Below are 26,447 nucleotides of genomic sequence, written 5' to 3'. Positions count from 1 at the left end.
CCTCTGGCAAAGAGTTCCACAGGTTGACTGTGCATTGCATGAAGAAATACTTCCTTTTGTTTTAAACCTGTTGCCTATTAACTATCTGCTTCCCCAAGCTAGATCTTTAGGAGGTAATGTATAAGATGGGAATGGTGTGAAAATATCCTTGATGTTAGGTTCAAGAGTGACCTAAAGATGCTGCATACCTATCCCAAATTAACTCCAGTTTAGAACACTGATGTTGAGGAAGGAATCTTTGTGACATGGTAAGTAGCATTACAAAGCCCTGAGAAGACCATATTTTATTTGTTCTGCAAGTTCCATTTTACTGAAAAGTTTTATCCATTTTTGTTTTTTTAAGACTGGCCTGGTCTGAAAGGTTGAATAAACTGTTATTATGGATGCCAGCTTGGTTACTGAAATTACAACTAAAACTGCAAGAGGAGAGATGTGGGGACATAATCTAAATTTACTTGTATTCAGTTAATATGTAAATGTCCTCTTGTTTCTTCATCTTTAGCTTATTGTCAACATTTAAATTTGGTTGGCCCTACCTCTGCATGGAAAACTGCGTTAGTGGAAGATCTGAATGACGTGCACTTTGAAAACTTATGTTGATTACTAAGGAGCTATATCTTGAAAGAAAACATTTGTCTTTAATCAAGAAAAAATATTTATCTTTTGGAACAACTTCAGTTTCCAGCCCTGAAGAATCCCGATTCTACACTTCAGGGAGGCCAGATTGAGAGACTGTTGCATACAAGAGAGATCTAGTAAACCTGCCAAACATCTGGCAAAGAGACCCAGAGGAATACTAGGCCAGATCAAGAAATGTCCTGCTAGTGAGCTGATGAGACAGAGATAACTTAAACAACTGATTGAGAGACAAAGCTGTAAGAAGACAAGACCATAACCAGAGACCAACTACTTAGGAATAGGGAGACGCCAGCTCCACTTGGAACAACAGCATCCACAAATCTATTTCCAAAACATACCTGAATGTATTATGGGAGAAAATGGCTCCTTTATTAAAATCCTTTGCAAAAGGATGTTGGTGTTTTCTAATGAAGGATTTACAAATGAATTACTGGGCATATTCTTAATAATCCTTGTTAAGACAATTTCATGGGTTATTTTAATTTGCCAAAGAAAAATCCCTGCAAACATGATAGAGCCAATAGAAATTTTCCAAATTTTGATTTTTCTGATAAAAAACAGATGAAAAATCCATCCTGTTATTTTGACATACTACAGAGCCAGCCAGAATTTTTCAAAATTCAAAATTCTGACAAAAAGAGACTTTTTTGCATAAACGTTCTTCTTTTCTGACCACCGCTAAAATCTGATGTACAAAATGAAAACTTTGTCTCACTGTTTTATAAAGTATGTTTTGTAACGTCTACACATACTAAGCTGAATACTTATTACTACTACGACGACTACTGATTTCTTGTGTTTATATTGAACAGAACATAAAAGGGCCCTTGTTTGTACTCATTGTGTCTTAGCTAAAAAACATTGGTTCAGGCACTTTTTTTTTTAAGAGTAAAATAGCAACTGATGCTGAAATGGGAATGTGCATTTGAAATTTCAGATGTTTTTCTGATTAACCTTTCCGCCTTTCTTTCTTTTGCATAGTAACCAATACATATGATCCCTCTGTAACATTTTTGTTACCATATGTGCCTGATTTATGATTAATGGGCTTCCCTCTGTTCTATGCTGTACAGGAGAGAAAAGGAGAAGAACAAGGGATGGAAAGGCCTCTGAAGCCATGGAAGGCAGGGTAGCAAAACTAATTAGAGATACTTCCCTCTTCCCCAGGACTCAGTATAAGCTCCTCCTTAAGATCATTAAACAGATGCTGAATCCACAGACTAGGGTGGACTTAAACCTGCTATGTTCAGTGTTCTGTGCTCAATAGTAACTAATTTCCAAACAGAAATTTATTCATTTGTTAGTACAGCATTAAATCACTTTTGTTGCTTTCCCCCACCTTAGAGAGGGAGCTAATCTGCAGACATAAGGAGATGAGGGATGGGTGGGGTGAGGGTAGACAGTGATATCCCAGCTCCTAAAAGATTGCTGCCATGAAGAAAAAGGTCTGGCACTGTCACGGAGGAACCAGTCTTCTTTATACATTTATCTACACAGCTAAAGGGTCATTTTCTCTGTCTCTTCTATAATGCCAAAAACCCCTCTCCATGATGAGGAAAATGTGTCAGTTCTCTCATAGGGTTGCCACCCTTCCAAGTTTTCCCAGGAAGATGCCTTTTTGAGGTAGTTGTCCTGGGAAATCCATAAGGGTGCTCAGTAGATACTGCCAACTCTCCAGTTTTGTGGGCTGAGGTTCATCTGGGATATCCCTTTGGGGGGGCGGGGGGAGGGCAGGGAGGGGAAGGTACCTCACAGGTGGAAACCCTACTCAAATGCCACTGAGACTCCAGATTTTATTTTCCAACCTCAGGTTTCTGGCGAGTGAACAAACCTAAGTGATTCCCTGTGGGGTTACCTAGAGAATAAGTTAATAAAACCCAAGAGCCACATTATTGAACTTTTAGGAGGTATAGCAGAAATTTTATATCTTATATTCACCACAGAGAATTCTTCCAACCCAAGACAGTGACCCCACTTGACCTCCTCTGGGATGCTCCTCTGCACCATGTCATCAGAGTAGGACTCAACCCCTGCCTGCAACCTTTCCCTAATACCGCACCAGTGCCCAGCATTTCCCCCATGCACCTTCTTAGGCCTTCCCAGCCTCCTACAATGCCCACTCCATACATTATCTCCTCCTGCCTTTCCCAGAGCCCTTCCTCTTACTTCCATTCCAAGACTGGAAAGCATGACTCTGTGCCACAGAGTTTCCTCCCAGTTTCCTACCCTGTCTTTGCCTCTCCCCCTTTATGCACATACAACTCTGCCCAGAGTGCCTCTATGCTGTGGAACGAAATATGGCGAGTCAGGACTGAGGCATTTCTCAGCGTGGTCCAAAATCAGGCAAAACAGTAAAGAATGGCTTTCATCTACCTGAAAACCAAACACTTCTTTACTAACAAAGCCTCTGTACCTCTTATAAGCAGTATAGCAACTGGCTTTTTCTGGGAAGGCAAGATGTTCAATTTCCCAGTTCTTCCTGGGCCCTTCCTGATCCTATTTTTCCCCGAGATTATGAGGGGAGAGAGAGAGAGCTCTTTTGCTGCCTCCTCTTTATATCTCTGTTCTAATGAAATACATTGTTAGCGCCATCCCTGACTACCTTAAAGTCTAAACTATGTACATCCCCATCAGAAGCTCTGACTAACCCACTCTCTCTCACAAAACATGACAACAAATTAAGCTGCACTCCTCCCTTGTAAAGTCAACAGCCCAAATGTGAAATTTTGGAGTGTGTAGTCTAAAACATTTTGGAAGTTAGAGGAGCCAAAAATATTTAGAGGGTTTTTTTATAGACAATCACAGAGATTTTTTTTAAAATAACATTAAGACTTTAAGAAGTTACATCTTGATTTTTTCCAAATGTCAGATAAATTCTGCTGTGGGATGCAATGTGACATGGGAAGTTTCAGGGGGGGCTTATTTGTTTTGGGGGAAGATGACTGGGAGAGTGGGCTGCTTAATAATTAGGCCTACAACAAAAAGCTGGCTTCGTCCTTTGCTCTGGAGTGGCTACCACTCTCTAACTCTAAAACTGCTTTCCCAAGAGTGTAGTATTAAGTGAATATACATGAACCACCCAAAGGTATTTTATATGCAATAAATTTTCAGTTTGAGAGACACTGTTCAAAACATCAAACCCAAGTGTTTCTGGAGAGTTGTACATCTGGATTGTTATTTTTTTCTACTGTTTCTTGTTAGTAATAGAGCATTCTGTTACATAATTCAATGTCAAAATATTGAATATTTTAGTATTATTTACATAGCATCATAAATAATAAAGGCAATAATGGAGGTTGTGGAATCTCCATCATTGGAGATTCTTAAGGGCAGGTTAGACAAACACCTGTAAGGAATGGTCTAGATAATTAATTCTGTCTCAGGTGCAGGGGTGCTGCCAAGGACCCGGAGTGCCGCCAGGTGAGTAAAAAGGGATTCTCAAGAGGAGCCTCCCCAGCCGGGAGCTCAGGCGGGCCGGATAGGATGGTCCTGCAGGCCAGATGTGGCCCGCAGGCTGCAGTTTGCCCAGCCCTTAACAACCAGTTCTAAACCGGCTTCTGAATTTAACAACCGGTTCACATGAACCGGTGCGAACCAGCTCCAGATCACCACTGATTATACCACATCCCCATATAACACCAGTCCAAGGACAAGGATTTAAAGGATTTGATCAGGTGTTTTGGCATTCAGAAATATCGATCAGATGCACTCATGAGAAAGTGTATGTAGTTTTCTTCTTACAGTAAAATCATTCTTGTAACAAATGATTTCAGCAAAACACATTTTGCAATGACTGGTTTAAGAACAACGAATATGAAATAATTTTTTAAAATGTTTTGAATTACATATTTAGACCTCCGGTCAGGACAGCATGCCCATTTAGGAAAGGTGCCTAATTTTAAGCACATGCAAATGTTAAGCATGTTGAACTGGAACCTAAATCAATACAACTGACTGTTCTGAAGCCAAGAAAAGGTGGGTGAGGTAATGTCTTTTATTGGACTAACTTCTGTGGGTCAGAGAGACAAGCTTTAGAAAGCAACAGAAGTTGGTTGAATAACAGATACCATCTCACCCACCGTGTCTCTCTAATATCCTGGGGCCAGATACACAGATACAACATTGCATACAACAATGTGCTGAGGCTGTACAGTTTCATGAGAAATTTAGTTTAAAAAATTCTCTTAATGGAGACCAAAGGATTGGAATTGGCTACAGTTAGCAACCAAAAGAAAGATGTTTTTCTCCCAAGTTAAAAATGTAAATGGCATTGAAGCAATACCAAATTCAGACTTTAGCCCCTGTTGAATCTCAGACTCAGGACCGGCTCGAAGCATCAGCAAAGCAAGCACATGCTTGGGGCGGCACAATTTCAGGGGCAGCATTCCAGCCATCGATTTTTTTTTTTTTTTTTTTGTCTTGGGCAGTTGCGCTCTCGGAGCTTGGGGTGGCAAATATACTAGAGCCGACACTGCTCAGACTTCTAATCCTTTCATGGGAGTGCTTCTCTGAACTACCTAATTTCTTTACGTATCTATTTTATTATAGCCCCTTCATGATTATCCACTTACTGAGGTCCAAGGAAAACATGAAATTAACATACAAACTGATTCCATTGCTTTTCTTGCAGACTAACTGACCAATATCTATTGCTGTGATTATATTCTTGGCCAATCTATAGACTCCACCGCAAGGCCCCAATTCCACAAACACTTAAGTGCTAATTTTAAGCATGTAAGTAGTCCCAATGAGCACACATGTTAAGTGTTTGCAGGATCAGGGCCTGAGTTTATTACAGTTCTGTCCTCCAGACCTTGACTTGCTCCTTTCGGACTAATTGTTTTGTTTATACTTAGCAGATCACACAGTAGTATTCTGAGTTTTACTGCTACTAAACACATCATAAACTGACCATCAGTTTCTCAATTCTTTTTCACCACCTTCTTCATCTGAGGCTGATACCATATTTAGGGGAGTCGTAACAAATTTACAGTATTAGGAACAGCAGACAAAGCATGGTAATAGCAGACAAGAGTGAATGGTAAGTGTCAGTGTTGGACAAGGAGATACTTCAAAGACTTGAGAAGAATTCTCTGGGAATCAATAATGGATAGTTCTGGAGATGCCACTGTATTGGCAAGGGCACAGCTGGCTCCCAGCAAGGTCACTAGGCAACCCCGCAAGCACAGCTGGGTCCAGTGAGCCCCCTCAAACCGTTGTGCTTCCTGATTGGGCACGAGAGTCAGTAGTCTGCTACTTGAGTCTTGCAGCTGCTCAGTGTGTACCATGCCTGCAGCTGTGCTTACCCTGCTCTCACTTCTGCTGCCTTGCTCAAGTCCTACTCCTCCTCCTGCCCCAGCCTCCCTATCCATTCTGATTTCTGACTCCTAGCTTTGGCTACATCCGTGACTCTGACTCCAGCTTATTCTTCAGTTTAGACTTCAACTTCTGACTCCAGTTCTGAACTTGACTTGGCCCCTTGCCTCTGGCTTTACCCTTGGTGCCTGATCCCTGGATCTTGACTTGTTGTTACCCAAACTGCCACCACAACCACCAGGCGAGGTCCTGCTCCACTCACTAGATAGGCTGCCCAGGCCCCAGCAGCTTACATGTATGCTCCAAAATATTAAGAAACAAGAAGAGCTTCAACATTGTGCTACTCGGTTATATGATCCATGACATAAATAATGTACGGAAAGAGCACCACTAGGGTGGATTATCAGAGATAAGTCATTCATGCTATCTAGATACTGACCCATCCATAATGGTATAAATATAATAAGTACTAATACTAATTATATAAGAAAGCTTCTGCTATTAAAGATGAATATATTGATATAATTTTCATTATATTCCCTGGTAGGTTTCAAAATAACTTGATTGCTCTCACAAAAGAGCTACTGGGGAAAAAAAGACTAGATTTAAAGTTTAAAGCTAGGGAAACTGGAAAACATTTATGCGTTTGCATCTTCCTCCTAAATCAAAACATTATGCAATTTTCTATACTTTGCTATAATACTGTGCCACAGTAAATGTCTTTTGTTGTAATTTTGAAGTTATAAATAAATTCTTTGGTTTTTTCAACCAATTCCTATTGTGCAGCAATTCTTTGAAATCTACAAGCATTAAACATCAGAGATAAGTTAAGGCGCACATTGTCTTTTTCTATACTGTTTCTGCATCCATGTACGTAGAAGAATTAAACCTTTTAATAACAACCTTTTTAATCACACAGCAATCATGAATAAGATTACAAGCAATTCAGATTAAATGAATGCATACATAAAAGCTTAAAGATCAAGTTTCTCAGGCTGTTTTTAACTGCTATGGTGTAAATACAAGTATTATAACCCTCCTCAAATATCGTTTTACACATTTCCTGTTCAATCTGTGCTCAAACATAGATAACTTGTTTCTTTAATATTAAGTAGAACGGGAACTTACTAGCCGTAAAATCTGATTATTGTAGCCTATAGTGTGGAACTTCCACAGATCATACACATAAAAGTCCAGACAGAAGCAGGGCTGTTTCTTCCTATGAGTTTATACAGGACCTACAATAATGGGCTCTGATTATGACTTGGAACCTCTAAACTCTACTATATTATTATGAGAAAATAATATTGAAGACTAATAGTGCTTACTGTTTAAACACTGCCTCATCAAACTCATGCTTCAGTTTTTGAATCCAGACCAAAACAGACTGTATATTATTCCAATCATAATATTAACAAGTCACAAGTTTAATTACTTAAAGCACTCTTAATGCTTCTCACAGAACCGCCATGAAATCTAATTAATTAGACAGGATCTACTTTGATAAATCCATAAATTGACTGTGTAAATAACAGAGTGTCTCATTAATACCAGCTCTCAACAGATGTGAGGTTAAAAAGCTTTGGCAGACCAGGAAGACTGACATTCTGATGGTCTTAATTCTGAACTTGCTAATGTCTCATATTGTTAATTTCAGCTTTGCAAACATTAGACAATATGAAAAAAATGGAAACAATTTTAGTTATCTTTTCCCTCTTGTTACAGAGAGTTGGAGTCAATCTTTTTCAAATATTTGAATTTACTGTTTGTTGATATATTTTAATGTTAAACAGACTCAGTGCAATGATCCTGAATGGATCCTTTTTATGCATATCCAACAATACCTATAAATCTACAAGAGGCTAAAAAATAAACATGCTCCACACGTGGTAACATTTATTTATGGGAGAGCATTTTACTTCCCTTGATCAATGCAAAATAAAGCTTGGTATTAAAAATACTTGGTTCTATAGCTATTTATAATTTTGAAATACTTTTCTTTATCAGACAAGCTGTAAAAATGTTTTGAAAAAGTATATTGACAATTCAATGTAAAATAATTGACATTATACTGAAACATTATCTAGTATATATAAAAATACAGAAAGTACAAATGGGCCACATGTGGAAAAACAAAACTAAGAATCAGATTTTGGCTGGCCTAGAGCTAGGAGCCTTTTCTGAAATGTTGCACCCCTGTCCCAGTGCCTGTATTCTCTCTGCTTTACCACCACCCACTGCTACACCACCAGCCAGTGGAACAAAGTCAACACAACAGGAGCTTCAGTGGAGTCAAAAGCAATTTAAAAAAAACTACACATGCAGAAAAAAAATTAAAACTTCAGTAAACCCAGCAATATTCCCTCACCTGTTGTATTGCCATTAGTCTGGAATAATTAGAAGCTTTCACCAGGGCTTCTGCAGCCCTTTTGGCCCGTTGCTGAGGGGCACCCTTGGGAAATGCAGGCAATATTGCAAGCACATTCTCCACCGTGAATTCTTGGCTCAAGGAGTACTCCAGTTTTACCTGTAAAACATTTGCAAATTCCAATTATACAAACCACCACTTTAATTAACAGTGTTTTTAGAATTCATTAAAGTTTCAACAAAACATGTGGAAAGAGAGTACATGCTGCAGGACTAAATAATTCAGTAACATGCAAGGCACCTCCTGTACACACGGAATGAGTTTTAACCGCTGAGCTCCTTATACTATCTGCAGGAGACACCACTAATCCAAACATCCCTATTTAAACATTTCAGAGTGTAACACACTTTTAAAACATGGACGGCAATAACCTTTCAATATAAAAGACAAATAAAACAGAAAGCAACTGCTCATTGGTTTGAAACCAGTCTGTCTGCATCTGATATATCAGCACAAGGTTGAAGGTTAAAAGCCTCTTTTGTTGTTGTCTTGTGGTACTGTTAATATATGATTTACAAGATTATACACAATTTGGTGTTAACACATAAATGTACATTTCTCTGCTACAGCAGAAGGGAACTTAAGCCTAATTCTGCTAGTGATTCATGACAGAAATAGCATTTGTAAGCAAATACTGTTGGACTAAAACTTAGCCCACAAACGCTCTACTAGGTTACAGACTAACTTACATCTCTTACAGTGACAGTTAATGGGATACTTGGCTGACAGGGAATATGCGTGAGCAGACCTGGAAGCCTTATTCTGCTTAGTGCAGAATGAGGAATAATCTATGAAGTGCATTCAAGCAGTGGGCACTTACTACACCTGTACAAAAGGCACTCTCCCTGTCCCAGCACTAATCTCCAGGTACTAACCAGTGTGTTTGGGGGGGAAGGAAAGCTATGGCTTGCCTATGTCCCCAACCCATTTCCTTAGTACAGCAAGCAGGGCTTCATCTCCCCTATCTGCCCTTGCACTCACAGCTGCATTATTATTATGATCTGTTCTAAAATACCTCCAGTCTCCAGACACTATTTGCCATTGCAGCGCACCCTTGCAGTGGTAACCATAATTTGGCCCTAAGCATTTTGTGGGATGTGTGAAATTTGTGGTATTTATAATAATTTGTATCAATCTATAACCATGTGTAGGTTTACTTTTACACAGAACTATAGGTAAATTATGCAGTGATGAAGACACATATCACCACATGATAGTGTTTGTTTTTAGTCCCTTTTCTAATCCTTCCTTTATTTATATAATTTTTAAAATGAAGCTCTACAGCAACTTGTGGAAGAGTACAAAAAGCTTCTTTTTTAATTTTTTAACCAAGGTTCACAAATCTTCAGAATATTTCACCACAGTAATTTTCAATGATCATATGGTTGGTTACTTCTTTGTAAAGAGATAATCAAAAACCGTCAGCATGTTAATACTCCAATGGAACTTGTGCTAAATTGCATGCCCTTTTTTTTGCAGACATTCCCACCACTCCATTCCTAGTTATGTATGTGTCTGTGCTCCATGGAGCATTATTTGGTCTAATTAAATATGGTTAAAAGAGCACTTAAAGAATTTCAGAAAACAGACCCAAAAACAAACAAATGATGTTCAGAAGTGGAAAGCACTACCTAATCTAGACAAATTGTTCTTTCAGCATCATCATTATCCTGATGTAACAGACCCACACACAATTATAAAGTCCAAACAGTCTACTATAAGAAAAAAATGGTTGTTTGGAACTAAATTTATTTTTTAAAAAGAGCACAAAATATGCACCAGGACCCCACTGTGCTAGGCACTTTACAAACACAGAACGAAAAGATAGCCCCTTCCCCAAAGAGCTTCCAGTCAGTATTACAAATGTGACCCATATGCCCACATTGTCACACACTCACTCTTACTAGCTGAAACATCACTCATAGCAGGGTTGCAGCCAGTGAACAAGGTTCCCCCTTCTCACTTCCTTCTCCCAGCTACCAAACGCTACTCATGGGCATTACCCCCAAAGATTCACTTTTCCCTCTGTTGGCTCCCTCATCCCCCACTCTGCATCTCAATGCAGCACACTGGAACAGGAAGCAATAGATGACCAGCAGAGCTGCTTCCTGCTCCTAAGCAGCAGCATTCCATCCTTGGAGGCACCTATGGCATGAGGAAGATAGGGCTACAGGGAATGCAATAAAGTTCAGGGAGAGAAAGGATGGAGGCAAAGTGAGAAGAGGGAGACTGGTCCATTGCAGGAAATAGGCCAACAAATAAAGTGGCAGAGAAAGGGCCAAGGCTGGGATCTACATACGGGGCTTAGGCATTGCAACACCTAACTTTTAGGCACCAAGAAAATCACTGGAACTACACTGGAATCCACAAAATCTGAGTTAGGCACCTAGGCTCTCATACAATGAATGGGGAGAGAGAGGTGCCTAGGAGTGAAATCCACAAAAGCCAGCCTGCCAGGGGTGGGAGTAGCTGCCTAAACTAGCCAATGGGAAATGCCAACAACAGGGGTGTGACCTAAGCCTCACTCCTCTCATGGAATGAGGTGCTTAAGTCTGGCTGCAGGGAGTCACTTGTGACCCATAGCTGGAAATCCCTCTCCTGGAGCTTAGGTGCCTAAGCAGTTTCTTGTGGGAATTAGTTAAGTGCCTGCTTCACTCCACACAACAGCTGGAGAAGGAAGTGGCAGCACTCACCTTATAAATTTTTATAAGGTGGTTAGAGTACTCAACTGGGATGTGGGAGACCCAGGATCCATTCCCCCCTGCCTGACAGGGAGAAAAGATGTAAACACGAGGTCTCCTACCTCTCAGGAGAGCGCTATGGGATATTCTGATGTGGGGGTTCTCCCTCAATCTCTTCCGTGGAATCTGATTTACTTTAATTATTTATCCAAAGAATCACTTTAGCTGGGGGACTGGACCCTGGGACTCTCACCTCCTAGGTGGGTGCTCTAGCCACCAGGTTACAGAGTCATTTTCACTGTTCTCTCTCAGGCACAATGACTAAGGAAGGCTATGTCTACACAATGACTTATGTCGGCAAAACTTACGTCACTCAGGAGTCTGAATATTCCATCCCCCTGAGCGACATAAGTTACGCTGTCATCAGCACTAGTGTGCACAGCGCTATGTTGGCAGGAGAGCTTCTCCCACCAACATAGCTACCACCACTCATTGGTTGTGGATTAATCATGTTGACTGGAGAGCTCTCTCCTGTCAGCACAAAGGGGCTACATGAGAGATCTTACAGTGGTGCAGGTGCATCGGTACAGCTGTGGCACCATAAACTCTCTAGTGTAGACATAGCCTAAGTACTTATCCAAACTGGAATAGCTTCAACAGGAGAGACTGAAGGAGACTCCCCTCTCCCTCCCCCCCTCCCCCCCCACCCCCCTAACAGACTACGCCATAGCTCAATGAGAAGTGGGAGACCTCTGTTCAAATCCCTTCTCCCAATCAGGCAGAGGCAGGAAATGAATCTGGGTCTCCTACATCTCTAGCCATTGAGCTAAAAGAAGTTATAAGGTCATCTCCTCCTCTAGCCAGATTTTAATGGGACACAATCCAGTAGACAACCTCTGAGCTCACCTTCCAGTTCAGACCCCACAAAGAAGACAGGCATTCACCTGCTTATCTTCGCCTGGCCTCTGGATTATGCTGAGGCTTAGGCAAGAGATAGGCATCCTGACACTTGCAGTGCATGTGCCCAGAGACAGAAACATAGGCATCTACGGGGACTTTCCCAGCACAAATTTAGGCACTGAGTGAGATTAGGCCACAGCTGAGCTGGGGATTTGTGGATCACAGTGGCACCTAAAACTGTGATTTAGGCACCTAAATCTGATCCCAAGTGCAAGACAGCACAGACAATGATGACCAAATAAAAAGAGATGTGGAGAGACAGGGACCATAAGAAGGAAAGAGAGGAATTAAATGGAGGAGGATGTTATTGTAGTTAACACACCGGATTGGGTGTCAGGACTTTCAAATCCTCTTCACAGCTGAGTCACTATATGACCATAGGAAGTCATGCGAGTTTTTGGTGCCTTACCCATTTGCAAAACATGAATAACAACACTAGCCCCTAGGTGACAGCACTTTATGGTCTTAGGGTAGAAGCATTATAATTTATTTATTACTGTTAGATGGGGGAAGGAAGGCTGACTTGTAAAAAGAGTTTCATTCAAACACTTTCATCCCCCAAAATGTCACTTGAGGAGGGACAATATGTGACGGCTATGCTGGGTGTGAACCTGAGCAGTAGGAATACAGCAATATCTTTTTCTATTTTGCCTTCAGTGGAGTAAACAATGCTACTTAGAAGATTAATTAGGCTGAGATATTGTAGGCAATTAATTAATCAAACAGTCCTAACTGCACGTAATGAACAAATTCTGGAGTGGAGGTGTGAATATGGGTTCTCTCTCAAAATGAAAGATTTCTTAGGAAAATGTATGAAAAGCCTCAACAGAAACATAAAACCAGTTTTTCTAGTTTACCTTGATCATTCATCAATAGCCCCGTATCTATTGCAGATGAACAACTTTTCCAAGATTTAAGCCTGATATTACCATAGTATTCTAATTATTTTTTCCCTGCTACAGAAATAGCACCCGAGGATTTTTTCTCTCTCCACTTCCATGAACACTTGTTCCAATTTCCTCAACACCCAGAAGAAAATTAGATTTTAATTACTTTGTCCCTCAAATATATAGTATTAACATCTGAAGCTCTAATGGTATAAGACAAATTAACAAATGTTAAATTCTTCATGGAGGATCACACTGTAAAAGGTATATATATATATATATATATAACTTTATTCGGGGATTTTTCTAGAGAAGTTATTCCAATTTAGTTTTAGAACAAATACAATATTTATAAAGTGTTTTCTTTTCTGAATAACTATACTGCTTAACAATCATCTTATTTCTGAGGTACCTACCATCATAGAAGTTCTGTGCATCTTCAACAAGAAACACTGAAACAGACAATGTAAAAGACATAGGTAGTCTGCTTTGTTTAAGAGTTCTGAAATAAAGTTTTTTAAACCTGATTTATAAAAGGTTGGTTCCATGGTCATTTTAAAGGTGAAGAAGAAGGCTACTCCAGTGATCCAGTACTACAGAAGCAAACATATCAAGCCTTCTGGCTCTAAGGTTTCATTCTCTGAGATTGTAGAGAATGAGTTGGTACTTTACATACAAAAAACTACATTACCAGAACATTATGGTTGCAAATTCAAGTACTCAAAAGTTAGAAAATGCAAGAATTATGTTTGCCTGTGCAACCTTAATTCAGTTATCTTGTGCATATGCATTATGATACAGTCTTTAATTACATGATCACATATTATTTTTTCCATTTAGCACTTACCATTTTATATGTTCAGCACAGAGCTCAATTTGACTTCAGTTGCAGCTATGCAGTGCTCAGCACTTCTGCAAATCCAATCCCAGAGTTTCAAGATGGGCATCCAGAAAATGGGGACCACACAATTAGTGACCAACTGTGAACATACTGGTTTAAGTGACTTGCTCAGCATTAAATAGTAGCTTTTCTCCAGGGCAGTATTCAGCTGTCTTATTAAGACCATCCCTTGTTTCTCTGCAGTCCACTAGCTCCTCATTTCCCTGCATTCTGGTCAGATAGCTATCCCTTCTTTGCTGCTTGGGTCATTGGCAGGGGGAGCACTGAGAGCACAGGAAAGATTTTCTGCTCTCAGTTCCTTTGCCTGGCACCATAGCAGCTTGTGGCAGCATGGAGGAGCAACTGCAGGGAATCTCCTACAGATGGAATCTTTGTGGAATTTAGCTGCCAAACTCTAACAAGTTTCTACCAAGCAGGTGCTAATTGAGATTTTCAAATGCTCATAACTTAGACAAATTTGGGTTGAGATTTTCACATGGACAGCCAAAGATACATCCTTGACACCAGAGCAAACATCCCCCTCCCCCCCCCATCCCTCCACCCCCATCACCTTTCTCCCACTCAGCCAAATGTAAAGCTCCTGCTGTTTGGTAAAGTTATAAGAAATTGAAAACAGGGTCTTTTTATGGAAAGTGTCATGCAAGCTTAACTATAGGCATCACTACTACCTATGTTTCCTGTAATGTATTTACATTGGAAGCCAAAACCCAGTAAACTTTCTGGGACTCTACCTTATTTCCTAATTGAGTTTCAATGAGAGGTAGTTCTATTTCTAAAATGGCTTACATAATGCCTAAAAATTATTATTACACAGAATTTATGCAAAATAACTGCTCCATACCACTTAAACAAAAACAGTAATATTTAGCATTGATTAAGATTAATAACCCTGAAATAGATATTACACACTGGGGAAGATATAGGCACTTAATAATTTCACAGTCACAGGAACTTTACTGTTTAGTATTGGAGCATTTTTCTTTCTTAAAGGAGATTAGTTTATTCCATGAACAGTGCACACCAAGTAAATATCCATTGTTCAATAGTAAAAACAGCTAATTACCCCAGAGCAGTACTGGCATGCTAGTATTGTACTGTACAGTGGGATTTGATAATAAAATTTTCACAGCCCAAAGTATAAAACAGAAAAAGAAAAAAATTTCAAAGTCCTAACAGAACAGTTTATGATTAAACAGTATTCAGACTTAGGGGTTTTTGTATTTAGAGTCTGAGGTTGTCATTTGTAAATTGGGAAACTATTACTCTATCTTGAAATTATTTTATACTATATTGAAATTGATAATTAGATGCACTTTCTCTTCATCTTGTAATCATTCTATTGTCAGCTGGTAATACTCCTGCCACACAAAACTACTAAGTATCTGAAATTGTGCTGAATCCTTTTCAATATTAAGTGTGGTATAGTGTACGAGACTATATTTTAAATATGACGTCAAGGCATTAGAAATAATGTAATTAACTGTTAGGTTCCTTATACAGTGCAAGACTCTTTCTGAAATCATATGGAAAATAACACAGAGATTGCAGTAAGCTGAAAGGAAATAATTCCATCAAAAGGGCTCTGATGTCATGACCCACAAAGGCCAAAACTTCTTGAAGTAATTAGTATCATGTAAATCACTGAAGCCATTGTATTTTTTAATTATATGGGTGAAAACATTAATCTGTTATAACATTTGTTCATGATATAATTGCAATATTTTATGAGTGATTAAAACGATTAACATAGTAGTTATATGAATAAAAGCAAAGCAAAAGCAAATCTATGCTGTAAACTCTTTGGTTCAGGGCCCATAGCATCTTGTGTGTTTGTATGGTGTCTAGCATAATGGGATGCTGATTCTCATAGGGGCTTCGGGGAGTTGATTTAAAGAATTATAAAGAATAATCAGTTCTCAACCAGTATTTAACAGATGCTTGAACTACAATTCCCAGGATACACCTTACGAATCAATAAAGCCAAAATAGCCATCAGATGGACAATAGATTATGAATTTCAGATGCAAAAATGATGTTTAAGGCTTTTAAAAATAAGTACACTATCGTTGTTATATTAAACAATGTCATTATATTGCCATGGGACAATCATGAGGATCTGTGATTTATCTAACTTGATTTCTCAGTCAACAAAGATACCATTTCAAGGCAATTCCAATCCAGTTTTATAATTCCCAAGGTAAACTGAGCCCACATTCATCATGCTCCTCCATGAAAGCAGAGGGCCCTGAAGGCAGCAGAACTGATGAGCAGTAGAACAGCAATGGAGGGTGAGGCTGAGGGTACAGACTTTTACATGCTTCGGAGCAGAGACTCTTGGAGTCTCCATGCATCTCACTGTGCTTTCATGGGTGCTGAAGACAGGGAAAGCCATTGCACGTGTAACACTGACAGACCCTGGTCATCAGCAGGCAGGATTGAACCTGGGACCTCTGGAGCTAAATGCATGAGACTCTACTCTATGAGCTAAAAGCCAGCTGGCTCTTACCTAAGGCTGTAGAGCAGACTCATTAATCTCTCTCTCTAAGTGGTCTCGATGGGACAGAACACCAAACCCAGAAGGTGTGTGGGTTACACATGTATCACCTGGTAATCCCCCCTGTAAGGGGTGCACTGAAGCCACAAAGGATTCTGCAGCCATGAGCTTTTGGACTAGCTAAAATTACTTCTCTGACTGCCTCCTCAGTGAAATAAGGTTTCCATGAGCATATCACCTCTGTGCTCCTATCTCTTCACTGTTTTGGCCATTCGTTTCCATTGGCAATTCCAGACCTTAGCACTGATCTTCAGCCATCAATGGACCTACACCAGCAACTGTATCCCCATGTCAGAAAGATGCACTCCTCTGAGTCAATGCAGTTTACAAGTATCAGAATGAAACAACTGAAAGCAGAAAACAAATTATTCTTGGTTCAAAATTTTAAGTGTGGCTACATTAAACCAGACTCTGACCAGATTCATATCATAGAATTATAGGCCTCGAGAGGTCATCTAGTCCAGTCCCCTTCACTCATGGCAGGACTAAGTATTATCTAGACCAGAGGTTCTCAAACTGTGGTCCGTGAGCTCGATTCAGGTGATCCATGGATAGTTCCATCTAAGGTGCGCACCTGGGCAGCCACGCATGAGAGAATGAAGGTCCACTAGCGGAACTGCTCAGGCAAGCCTCCACTAATTAGGTGCCTGGACCGTGGAGAAGACGCACATGTAAGGTGAGGTGGTGGCCCTGGGGGGATTAGGGGGTAGGTGGGAGGGAGCAGTGGGGTGAGAAGATGGGGTGGGGGAATTTGAGATGTGCAGGGCTGCGGCAGCCAGAGAAAGAGGCAACTTTCCCCAGCTCTAGGGCTGCGGCTGTCAGAGAGAGACAGCCCTCCTTCCCAGTCTCATCTCTGTGGCTGCTGTGGCAGGGGAGATACCCCTCTCCTTCCCAGTCTCAACTCGGGGGCTGCCGCAGCAGGGGAGAAAGGGGGAGACCCCCCTCCTTCTCAGCCCCAGTTCAGGGGCTGCCACAGCGGGGGAGAGAGGGGAAAATTCATCACATTAGAAAAGTAAGACTACTGATATTAAAATATGAGTTGTGTGCTTTTATCTGTACAACAAAAAGTGTTTATTATTATTAATTTTTTTATACAGCGCTTTTATCCAAAGCACTTTATGACAGTTAGCTAATGGTACAAACAAGATTTGGAAAGATCATTAACTGGTCCACCAAGACCCTCAGCAATTTCCAAGTGGTTCGCAAAAAAAAAAAAGGTTGAGAACCTCCGAACTAGACCATCCCTGACAGGTGCTTGTCTAACCTGCTCTTAAAAATCTCCCATGATGGAGACTCTACAACCTCCCTTGGCAATTTATTCCAGTGCTTAACCACCCTGATAGTTAGGAAGTTTTTCCTAATGTCCAACCTAAACCTCCTTTGCTGCAATTTAAGCCCATTGCTTCCTGTCCTATCCACAGACATTAAGAAGAGAAATTTTTCTCCCTCCTCCTTGTAACAACCTTTTATGTACTTGAAAACTGTTCTCATGTCCCCTCTCAGTCTTCTCTTCTCCAGACTAAACAATCCCAATGTTTTCAATCTTCCCTTATAGGTCATGTTTTCTAGATCTTTAATCATTTTTGTTGCTCTTCTCTGGACTTTCTCCAATTTGAAAGATCATCTTGCAAATCTCTGCTCTTTGACAAAGCTTACCCACTGTGACCAGATTAATAGAGAAGGAAAAGAAGAGAAAGAATTAAATTTAAAAAAAATCCCAAGAAAAGCCTCCATTCCAGGGAGCAAAGGGGAGGGGAGAGAAGGGGGGCAGCAACTCAATGAAGTTAAGCAGGCATATTGTCATGCAGTCCTGATTTACCTGGGAAGGTCTTAAATGCTATAATGATGGATGCTATAGAAAACTCAAAAGTAGAGGGAAAGAAATCTAATGTAATCGAATGAATTGCATTTTGAATAATTACTTTTGAAATTCACTAAGAGGGTGGTGAAACACTGGAATGCATTACCTAGGGAGGTGGTAGAATCTCCTTCCTTAGAGGTTTTTAAGGTCAGGATTGACAAAGCCCTGGCTGGGATGATTTAACTGGGAATTGGTCCTGCTTCGAGCAGGGGGTTGGACTAGATGACCTTCAGGGGTCCCTTCCAACCCTGATATTCTATGATTCTATGATCTGCCTATTGCCTAAATTTCCCCCACTCAAGACAAACAGGAGCCAGAAGCCCCTTGTTATATAGTTATTCATTGTAGTGCAGAGGGTTTGGACTGAGTGTGGCTTAAAGATAAGAGAAAGTCAAAGCTAACCTTTTCTCATAAAGCAACTAAGGCCATGTGTACACAACCACTTTTGTCAACAAAACTTGTGTTGCTCAGGGGTATGAAAAAACATACCCCGGAGTGACATAAGTTTCACCAGTGTAAGTGGTAGTGTGCACAGCGCTATGTTGGCAGGAGAGCTTCTCCCACTGACATAATTACCACCACTCCTTGGGGATGGTTTAATTATGTCCACAGGACAGCTCTCTCCCATCAGCATAGAGCAGCTATGCGAGAGAACTTACAGTGGCACACCTGGATTGGTACAGCTGTGTTGCTGTAAGCTTTCTAATCTAGACATAAAACATGAGCATCTCCGCCAATCATAAAAAATAATCAGCTCCACACTCTTTATCCTCTTCCCTTCAAGCCATCTGTTCCCTCCATCCTTGGTTAAGTGATTCCCAACTCACCATGGTTTCCCACTCCTACACCTCGTGAACATTCCTCACAGCAAGGTGGCTATATGTAGCCTCAAACTGACTGATTGGGTGTGGAGTAGGTCTCTTCTATTGCTTCACTGGGTGGTCAAGTTGAAGAATGGATTTTCTTAGTTCTTGAATGGTGTGTGTCCCCTGACTGCTGGCAACCTCATTTAGGTAGGAGAATGGGTCATATTGGGGAGCAGGTTTTTTATGGCTATGATTTAGGGACTAAGTGATGTGACCCATGGACACTAGTGCAGGAGCTCCTCTTGCAACAGCTACCATAACTACACCAGGCATTGAGAAGAATGTTTTTTTAGTTAAGCCACTGGTTCGGCAGTCTATTACAGTGTCTATTACAGACACTACAGACTTCCTGTGTGCCCCAGGGCAAGTCACTTAACCTTTCTGTTCCTCATCTGTAAAATGGAAATAAAAGTACTTCCTTACCTCACAGGGATGTTTTGAAGATAAATTAGTTAAGTGACTGTAAGACTGTCAGATACCGTGGTTATGACTATAATAGCAAAGCTTATAAATATTCAAACCTATAAATGAGTATGCACTCTTGCTGCAGCACATGCCTGAGTGAAAAGCCCTGGCTCACTCATAGCTTCAAAAGAGGATGAAAATGAAAAATTTAATAAGCAGAGCTAGCTGCTTATTATTAGTGGCCTGCAATTTTTTTATTTTTTTTTTTGACCACTGAACTGCATATTAACATTATTCCACAACTATACATGGGCACAACCTCATGTTTTTGGAGAAGATAAGTTTCTTTGGGCTATAACCCAAAATGACTTGTTCGGGGGGGGGGCGGCAGAAAGAGAAGTGGGGCTGAACTTTCGGTTTCCTTCCCAACCTCCTGCTGTAGAAGTAAAACCTGCTGTAGAAGTTTACCTGCTCTGCAACTGTTGTTCTTCCAGATGTGGGTTCAGACGTGCATTTCACTCAGATGGCGACCGGAGTCAGAGACGTCTTTTCCTCAGCAGTACCTGTTGCGGGCTATGCTCATGCCCTACTCCTTCTCTTGGACCCTCCAGAGGCAATATAAGAGTGGCACCACTTCGACCGCCCCCCTTCAGTTCTTATGCACTGGAGCAGATGGCTTGAGTCTCTGACCGAGAGGAGACTGAGGGTAGGGTAATGGAATACATGTCTGCACCCACATCTCAAAGAACACCAGTTACAGAACAGGTAAGTAATTGTTTTTGTTTCAAGTGGTTGTGGACCACGTGTATTCCACTCAGGCAACTGTCAAGCAGTACTGTGTAGCCAAGAATTGAAGATAAAGTACATTTAGGATATAGAGGTGAAGTATAAAGTACATTTAGGATATAGAGATGAAATATAAGTATTAATTAATATTGTGACACAAGGCCTTCAGGCCTCAGGCCTGTAAGATATTCAGCGAGTTCACCTGAGCAATGACCCTATATCTGTAAATTGCAAGGTTACAATAAAAGATGTGTTAATTGCTGATGTTTTGGAAAATACGTTGCAATGTATCAGTTCATATTGAAAGATGACCAATAGTAACACCTTGGGTAATTTTAGCTTGACCACAAGTTGCTAAGATAACTATTTGACATAAATGTTAATGAATAAAAAAAGGAATTAATGAAAAATGAGGCACTCTTATATTAGTGGGTTACTGAAGTATAAATAAGCAAAAAGGAGCTGGAATACTTATGTATATGTATGAGCATTAAGAGGCGTAAGCATAACGCATGATAAAAGGTGTTGCCCAGCCTGTGTGCTGGGGAGTATGCCTGGACAACGATAGGATGACAACCCTGGTGATGAAGATGATGAAGAGGCAGAAAATAGGTAACACTCCAGGGTCCCCCAGCAGGAGAAGATAGATGAGAATGATGTTAGACATAAGGCTAACCACTTTGCACTCTCTTTCTATATTTCAGTGTGTGTGAGATTGTTTATCTGATTAGTGAATTTGTTAATAAAGGGACTTTTGATAAATAGCTATTGTGTCTTATATGCTTCTAAGATCTCTCATTCTAATGATATTGATAATTATATTCCGGATCAGCTTCAGGCTGTTTTTAGAGCTTTTCATTTGTCCCCCTAAAACATCTCCCAAATACATCTCTTCTTTTTCATTCTTGCTGCTTTGCACGCTTCAGTGTAAATTGTTAAATGCAGCCTTGAGAACAGGAAACACTCTACTCCATAGGCCATATCCAGACTGTATCTTTGTTTTTCTCAGTCTCCATTCCCTCCCACATCTACTGCCAAATAATGAGGTTCAGCAGCAGGAGGCCTGGTCTGATGAGATTTATGAAGCAAACCTCTCTGGCTACCTGTAGCACTGTAATTTCACCAAATACAACATACGTCTCCACTGTGCAGGTGGAAGCTAGGTTTGTCAGCCAAAGTTGCCTAAAAGTCTTCACATCTCTATCTGCCCTTCCCACCATCTTGAAGCTCCTTATAGCAACAGGGCACTGATGGGGCAGGCTGAAATGGAGACTGGGGGGGGAATATAGCTGGCAAGCACAGCTTGGACATGCACAGAGGTATATCCACATCTGAGAAAAATTTTGTAACTCTCTAGAGAGAAGTGCTGCTCTGTCGAACCTTAACAAATCTGTCAGAGGAACTTGAAGCTGTGTTTATCATTTTAATTAGACTGACCCTTTGCCTCGGCTTTGATGCGTGTCCCAGCCCGAACAGTCACAGGAAGCAATAAGTGGCCTGCCAGAGAGGTAGACTTGCAGCCCCATTGATCTGAAAGCTAAAGGGTGCAACTCCAAAGCAAAGGTAAATTCTATATCTGACAAGCCTTCTAGAGCACGTCTAAATTGCTTTTGGAAGCGTGCCTCGAAGCCCAGGTCGACAGACTCGTGCTAGCTCTGCTCAAGCTAATACAGTATAAATAGCAGTGAGGACACTGCAACAGGTGCAGTGGATTAGCCTAACCACTTGAGAGTCCAAGCCTACCCAAGCCCCTGGATCCACACTTAACTGGTTAGCCCGAGCCACCACCTGTGCTACAAAACTGACACTGATATTTTTAGCATGTTAGTTCAAACAGCTGCTGTGTAGACATACCCCTATAGTTTTCCAGAAAAGAGCACTCCTCTAAAGGAAAAGACTGGGATTCCTACTGCCAAACCTTACCTGTTGGGAGGAGCCATGAGGAAGTACAAATTAAACAGAGGGGATGGGTATTTGGAACAATGCGCTCATGATGTGACTTTGGCTATGGCTAGGGTTGCCAATGTTGGTCCGATATATTCCTGGAGGTTTCATCACATGACACACTCTTTAATTAAATATTAATCTTTAATTCCTGGAGACGCCAGGGCAATCCTGGAGGGTTGGCAACTCTAGCTATGGCCCTGATTCATAAGAACTAAATAATCAAGATACTCAGTGAATTTCAGTGAGGCTATTCATATTTTTAAAGTTACACAGGTGCCTAAGCACCTTGCTGAATCAGGTTTTATATGAGCACTCTGCATTCAGAATAGCTAGTCAGCAAAATGGATGCAAACACTGGTTCAGTGTTAGAGCTGAGATGGGTTAAATGCAGGTTAGTGAGTGATGACTTACATGGGTTGGGGACCAGGGCTCCTTTCTGTCTAACCTGACTGTCCAAGGGAAGATGCTGCTGCTGTAAGAGTGGGAGTGGGGACTTGGAGAAGGGGGGCAAGCTGAGCAGCATCAGAAAACATAAGTAAATGTTAAATCATGGCACTTCAGTCTGCTTGTCATTATGGTTTTGACAAATCAGGAGAATGACGGGTTTTGCATTTAACTGAACATTTTCAAAAGTGGCCTATGTCTGAGATGTTATGAAGGTGAGTATATAAAAACCCATGAGGACTCTCAGGAAAAATGTTCACAGAGGCATCATTTTTAAAATGTTTCTGCTGGAAAAGTTAGCAAATATTTTACTAAAACAAATAACATTGAAAATTAAATTGCACTCTGAAGAGTCAGTGTGCTAAATTATGGAACTAAATTCAGTGACTGAAGTGTGAAAGACAGACTCCAATGCTGTTTTAAATGCAAATCTCAGTGCAACTTTAACTAAGCAGCGGCTAATTTTGCCTCTATAACAAACAAAGATTAAAAAGAGAACATTAATATGATGGGGAGACAATGTGGCAATGTGTTCATATTTATTTTGGTTTACTGGAAAATGTTCAATTCCAAGATGTTTTATTTGTTGCTGAAAATAAAATGATCTGTCTTTGTTCTCATTTTTCACAGAAGGATTACATAAACTGAAGACAAAAAATTTGCAGACAGGAAAATATGAAATAGCGGTGTTGAAAATGAACCACCTATAGCACATCATCTGTCCCATAGTTAATTAGTTTTCATGAGAATTATTCTGTACATATAAAAATAGTCTGACCACAACTATTATAATCTATTGCCTAAACAGAGAAAGAATAAAGTAGTAAGAAAATTAATTTAGACTTATTTTTCAGCAAAGCTATTTTACATCAGATCCCTGTTCAGTCAAGCAAACCCTGTTACAAAGTAGAGGATTAAAAGCATTTATCCCCTTCTTCATTGTCATTTAAAATATAGGAATTTTTCATTATGTCATTTCAATATGTCATTAAAAAGGCAATTTGTATTCAGATGTTGTATATCATATATACAAAATTCAAAAAGGCAATTTGTATTCAGATGTCATATATCATGTTCATGTCCTTTATACGATTAACTGTTCATGTTTAGGATGATTAGCATGTTTCAATGCTGGTTAAAAATAGAGAAATAATTAGCAAAAAAACCAAAGCTCAATCTTAATTCATAGTCTAACTTTAGATCTCTTTTCCATCAGAATGTTGTGCCCCTTATTTTTCCACTAGTCTCCTACAGATAACAATGTACACATGAGTCAAATCTGAAGACAACACCATGCAAGTGAAAAAAGTAATGAAATGGTAAAACAAAATAGATTGTTTCATAATCCTTTCAGATGTAAACAGTTACAATTTGATATGGTGCAAATGTTAAACCCATATTTTTTCAAAGGAGAAGAGCAAAGCAGAAGATTGCCTTTGCCAAGAGTATTTTTCTCAATGACAATCCATAACTTCTAGAGATGCAGCTGTTGAAAGTGCTCTCTTAATTTAGTGATACATACAAGTTTTATAGACACAACACCATTCTTTCAGTGGCCTTTCAGGAGGAGCACAAATTGCTTGAGATGCTTTTTAAAAACTTTTATACAGCAAATTACTGAAAAATTCTGTTTTCTGTCACAATGGTCTAAAAATTTCAATATTGTTTCCTGGATTATTCATTTCAAATGTAACAATTAAATTGAATATTGTATATATTTTGATAATGTTAGGAGGTTTCACGTAACTGTCTAAACACTAAAATTCAAATAGGTTCACTCATCCACACCATCTGAGTATTGCATGAATCTCAAAACAGTGGGTGATCTTACAGAGTACACAGGCTATTACACTGTATTTAGGCACAAAGCTTTTGTCTTAGATGCTTGTACCCTTACACTACCACTGGTGCAACTTCACCGGTTGGATCAATGATGGGAGTGCTAGAATAGACAGAGAACTAGCCCTTTTTACCACCAGGTTGTGCAATGGTGAAATAATTTAAGAAAAGTCTAGGGTAGATGCAGATATAGTGGTCCATCATCTGTGAAGTGGCAACTGTAGACTGAAGTTAGTTCCTTTTAGCAGTTTATATCAAACATTTAATGATGCTTTACTTATTTTGCATTTTTATTAACAACTTCATATAAATATCTCACTGAACTCTGTCAGTACAAGAGTATAATTTTCATAAAAATGTAATATATCACTGGATCCAATGTAAAGAGTAACCCCATGGTAAATCCCTAGCAGCAGAAGTTATATTATGTTCAACTTCTCCCATACACACTTTCTTTTAATCCTGTCTTCTGTGGTCATCATTCAAGGTATAATTCTCATATTAAATACTAATAGTAATTGATATAAATAGGACTTAGTAGCCAATGAGTGGCAATACTGGCCAATGAAGATATATTAGGCACATATTTGGTATTTTGTGGGATGCAATCATCCGTTTATTTCCTCTTTGAAGGGTTGTGTGTGTTTTGTCCTACAGCACTTCATAGACTCGTATTTATTTCAAAACTAACAGAATATTACCAGAAACTCATTACTGCTGCTTCTTTTCAGAAGGATTTATGTTATATACTGCACCGGAAGACAGGAAGATTTTGAAAGCAATAAATATCTCAAATCTATTCAAACATTCATAGATAAAAAAATTGCTAGAGGTTCCCGTGCTAATTCAAAATGCATGTGCCACCTGAATTTCAAAGGAGACTATGAAAATTAATCTCTTTTTCAAATTTGGTGCTGGATATTAGAATTAATCAACTATAAAACTGAGTCTCGACATAGTATTTCAAATTCAAAACATATATTCAGAATATTTAAATTATATATACAAATATTTGGGATAGGAATCACAATATTCAAATTCATTTATTCAGCATATAATTAAAATGCTAATTAAGAGTAACAATAGACAGAACATGTATTATATGCACACACATTCAATATTAAAAATATTGCCATATTCGCTTTATGTTATGGACTGGCAAAATAAGGCTATAAGGGTTGTTATCTGGGTTTTAAAAAATTCCATAAAACAAATAAGTTTTCCAGGGTACTGTGTGCCATACTATGGCTATTGCTTTCCTGAACTGTATACTACAGGGGCTTGATTCTGATCACTCATTTATTAGTTCTGCACTGGAGTCATTCTTTTGGAGTAACATCAGATTTACTGCAGTTTCAAGGGGAGTGAAATTTGACCCCATGTGAACACAGTACTTAGGTATGGATTGGATTGAATTTCTCCTGCGTTCTCATCTCATTCTTTATTAAAAAATGTTGCCTTACTACTTAGCTTTCAGAGCAGTTTATCTCGTTCTCCATCAATTGATCATTAGTGCAGTATGCACCTGGCCAATTTTTGCTCATTGGACAGCTGCAGTTGGGAGCAGGGTGAGTGTGTAACAACAGGTTTCAGAGTAACAGCCGTGTTAGTCTGTATTTGCAAAAAGAAAAGGAGTACTTGTGGCACCTTAGAGACTAACCAATTTATTTGAACATAAGCTTTCGTGAGCTACAGCTCACTTCATCGGATGCATACTTGTGTAACAACACAAACCCTTCATAGGGTAGCTGGTAAATTTGGGTTTGTGGTGTTTTTTTCAACATAGCCAGATACATAACTGGATTCTATCAAATAGTTTTGGCCAGTTGCAAAAGCCCTTCCAATAGAGTGATCTTAGAATTAGAAGGCGCTCCTAGGATATCAAAGTTGGGATTAGAGGTCTGTTCTACATGGACTGATGGTATATTCAAAA

General features: G+C 39.7%; 1 protein-coding gene across 1 annotated transcript in view; it reads right to left on the bottom strand.

Annotated features, from left to right (window-relative positions):
- The window catches only part of LOC144930576 (uncharacterized), a 65,162-nt gene that overhangs the window by 19,831 nt on the left and 18,884 nt on the right, over positions 1–26,447 (bottom strand). Inside the window, exon 3 of the mRNA XM_078853004.1 lies at positions 8,324–8,482. Within this exon, the coding sequence (XP_078709130.1) occupies positions 8,324–8,482 (159 nt within the window). The remainder of the gene's footprint in view (positions 1–8,323; positions 8,483–26,447) is intronic.

The sequence above is a fragment of the Lepidochelys kempii genome, chromosome 5 (genome assembly GCF_965140285.1).
Source record: "Lepidochelys kempii isolate rLepKem1 chromosome 5, rLepKem1.hap1, whole genome shotgun sequence".
Taxonomy (NCBI): domain Eukaryota; kingdom Metazoa; phylum Chordata; order Testudines; family Cheloniidae; genus Lepidochelys; species Lepidochelys kempii.
This window is presented reverse-complemented; position numbering and strand designations above follow the sequence as displayed.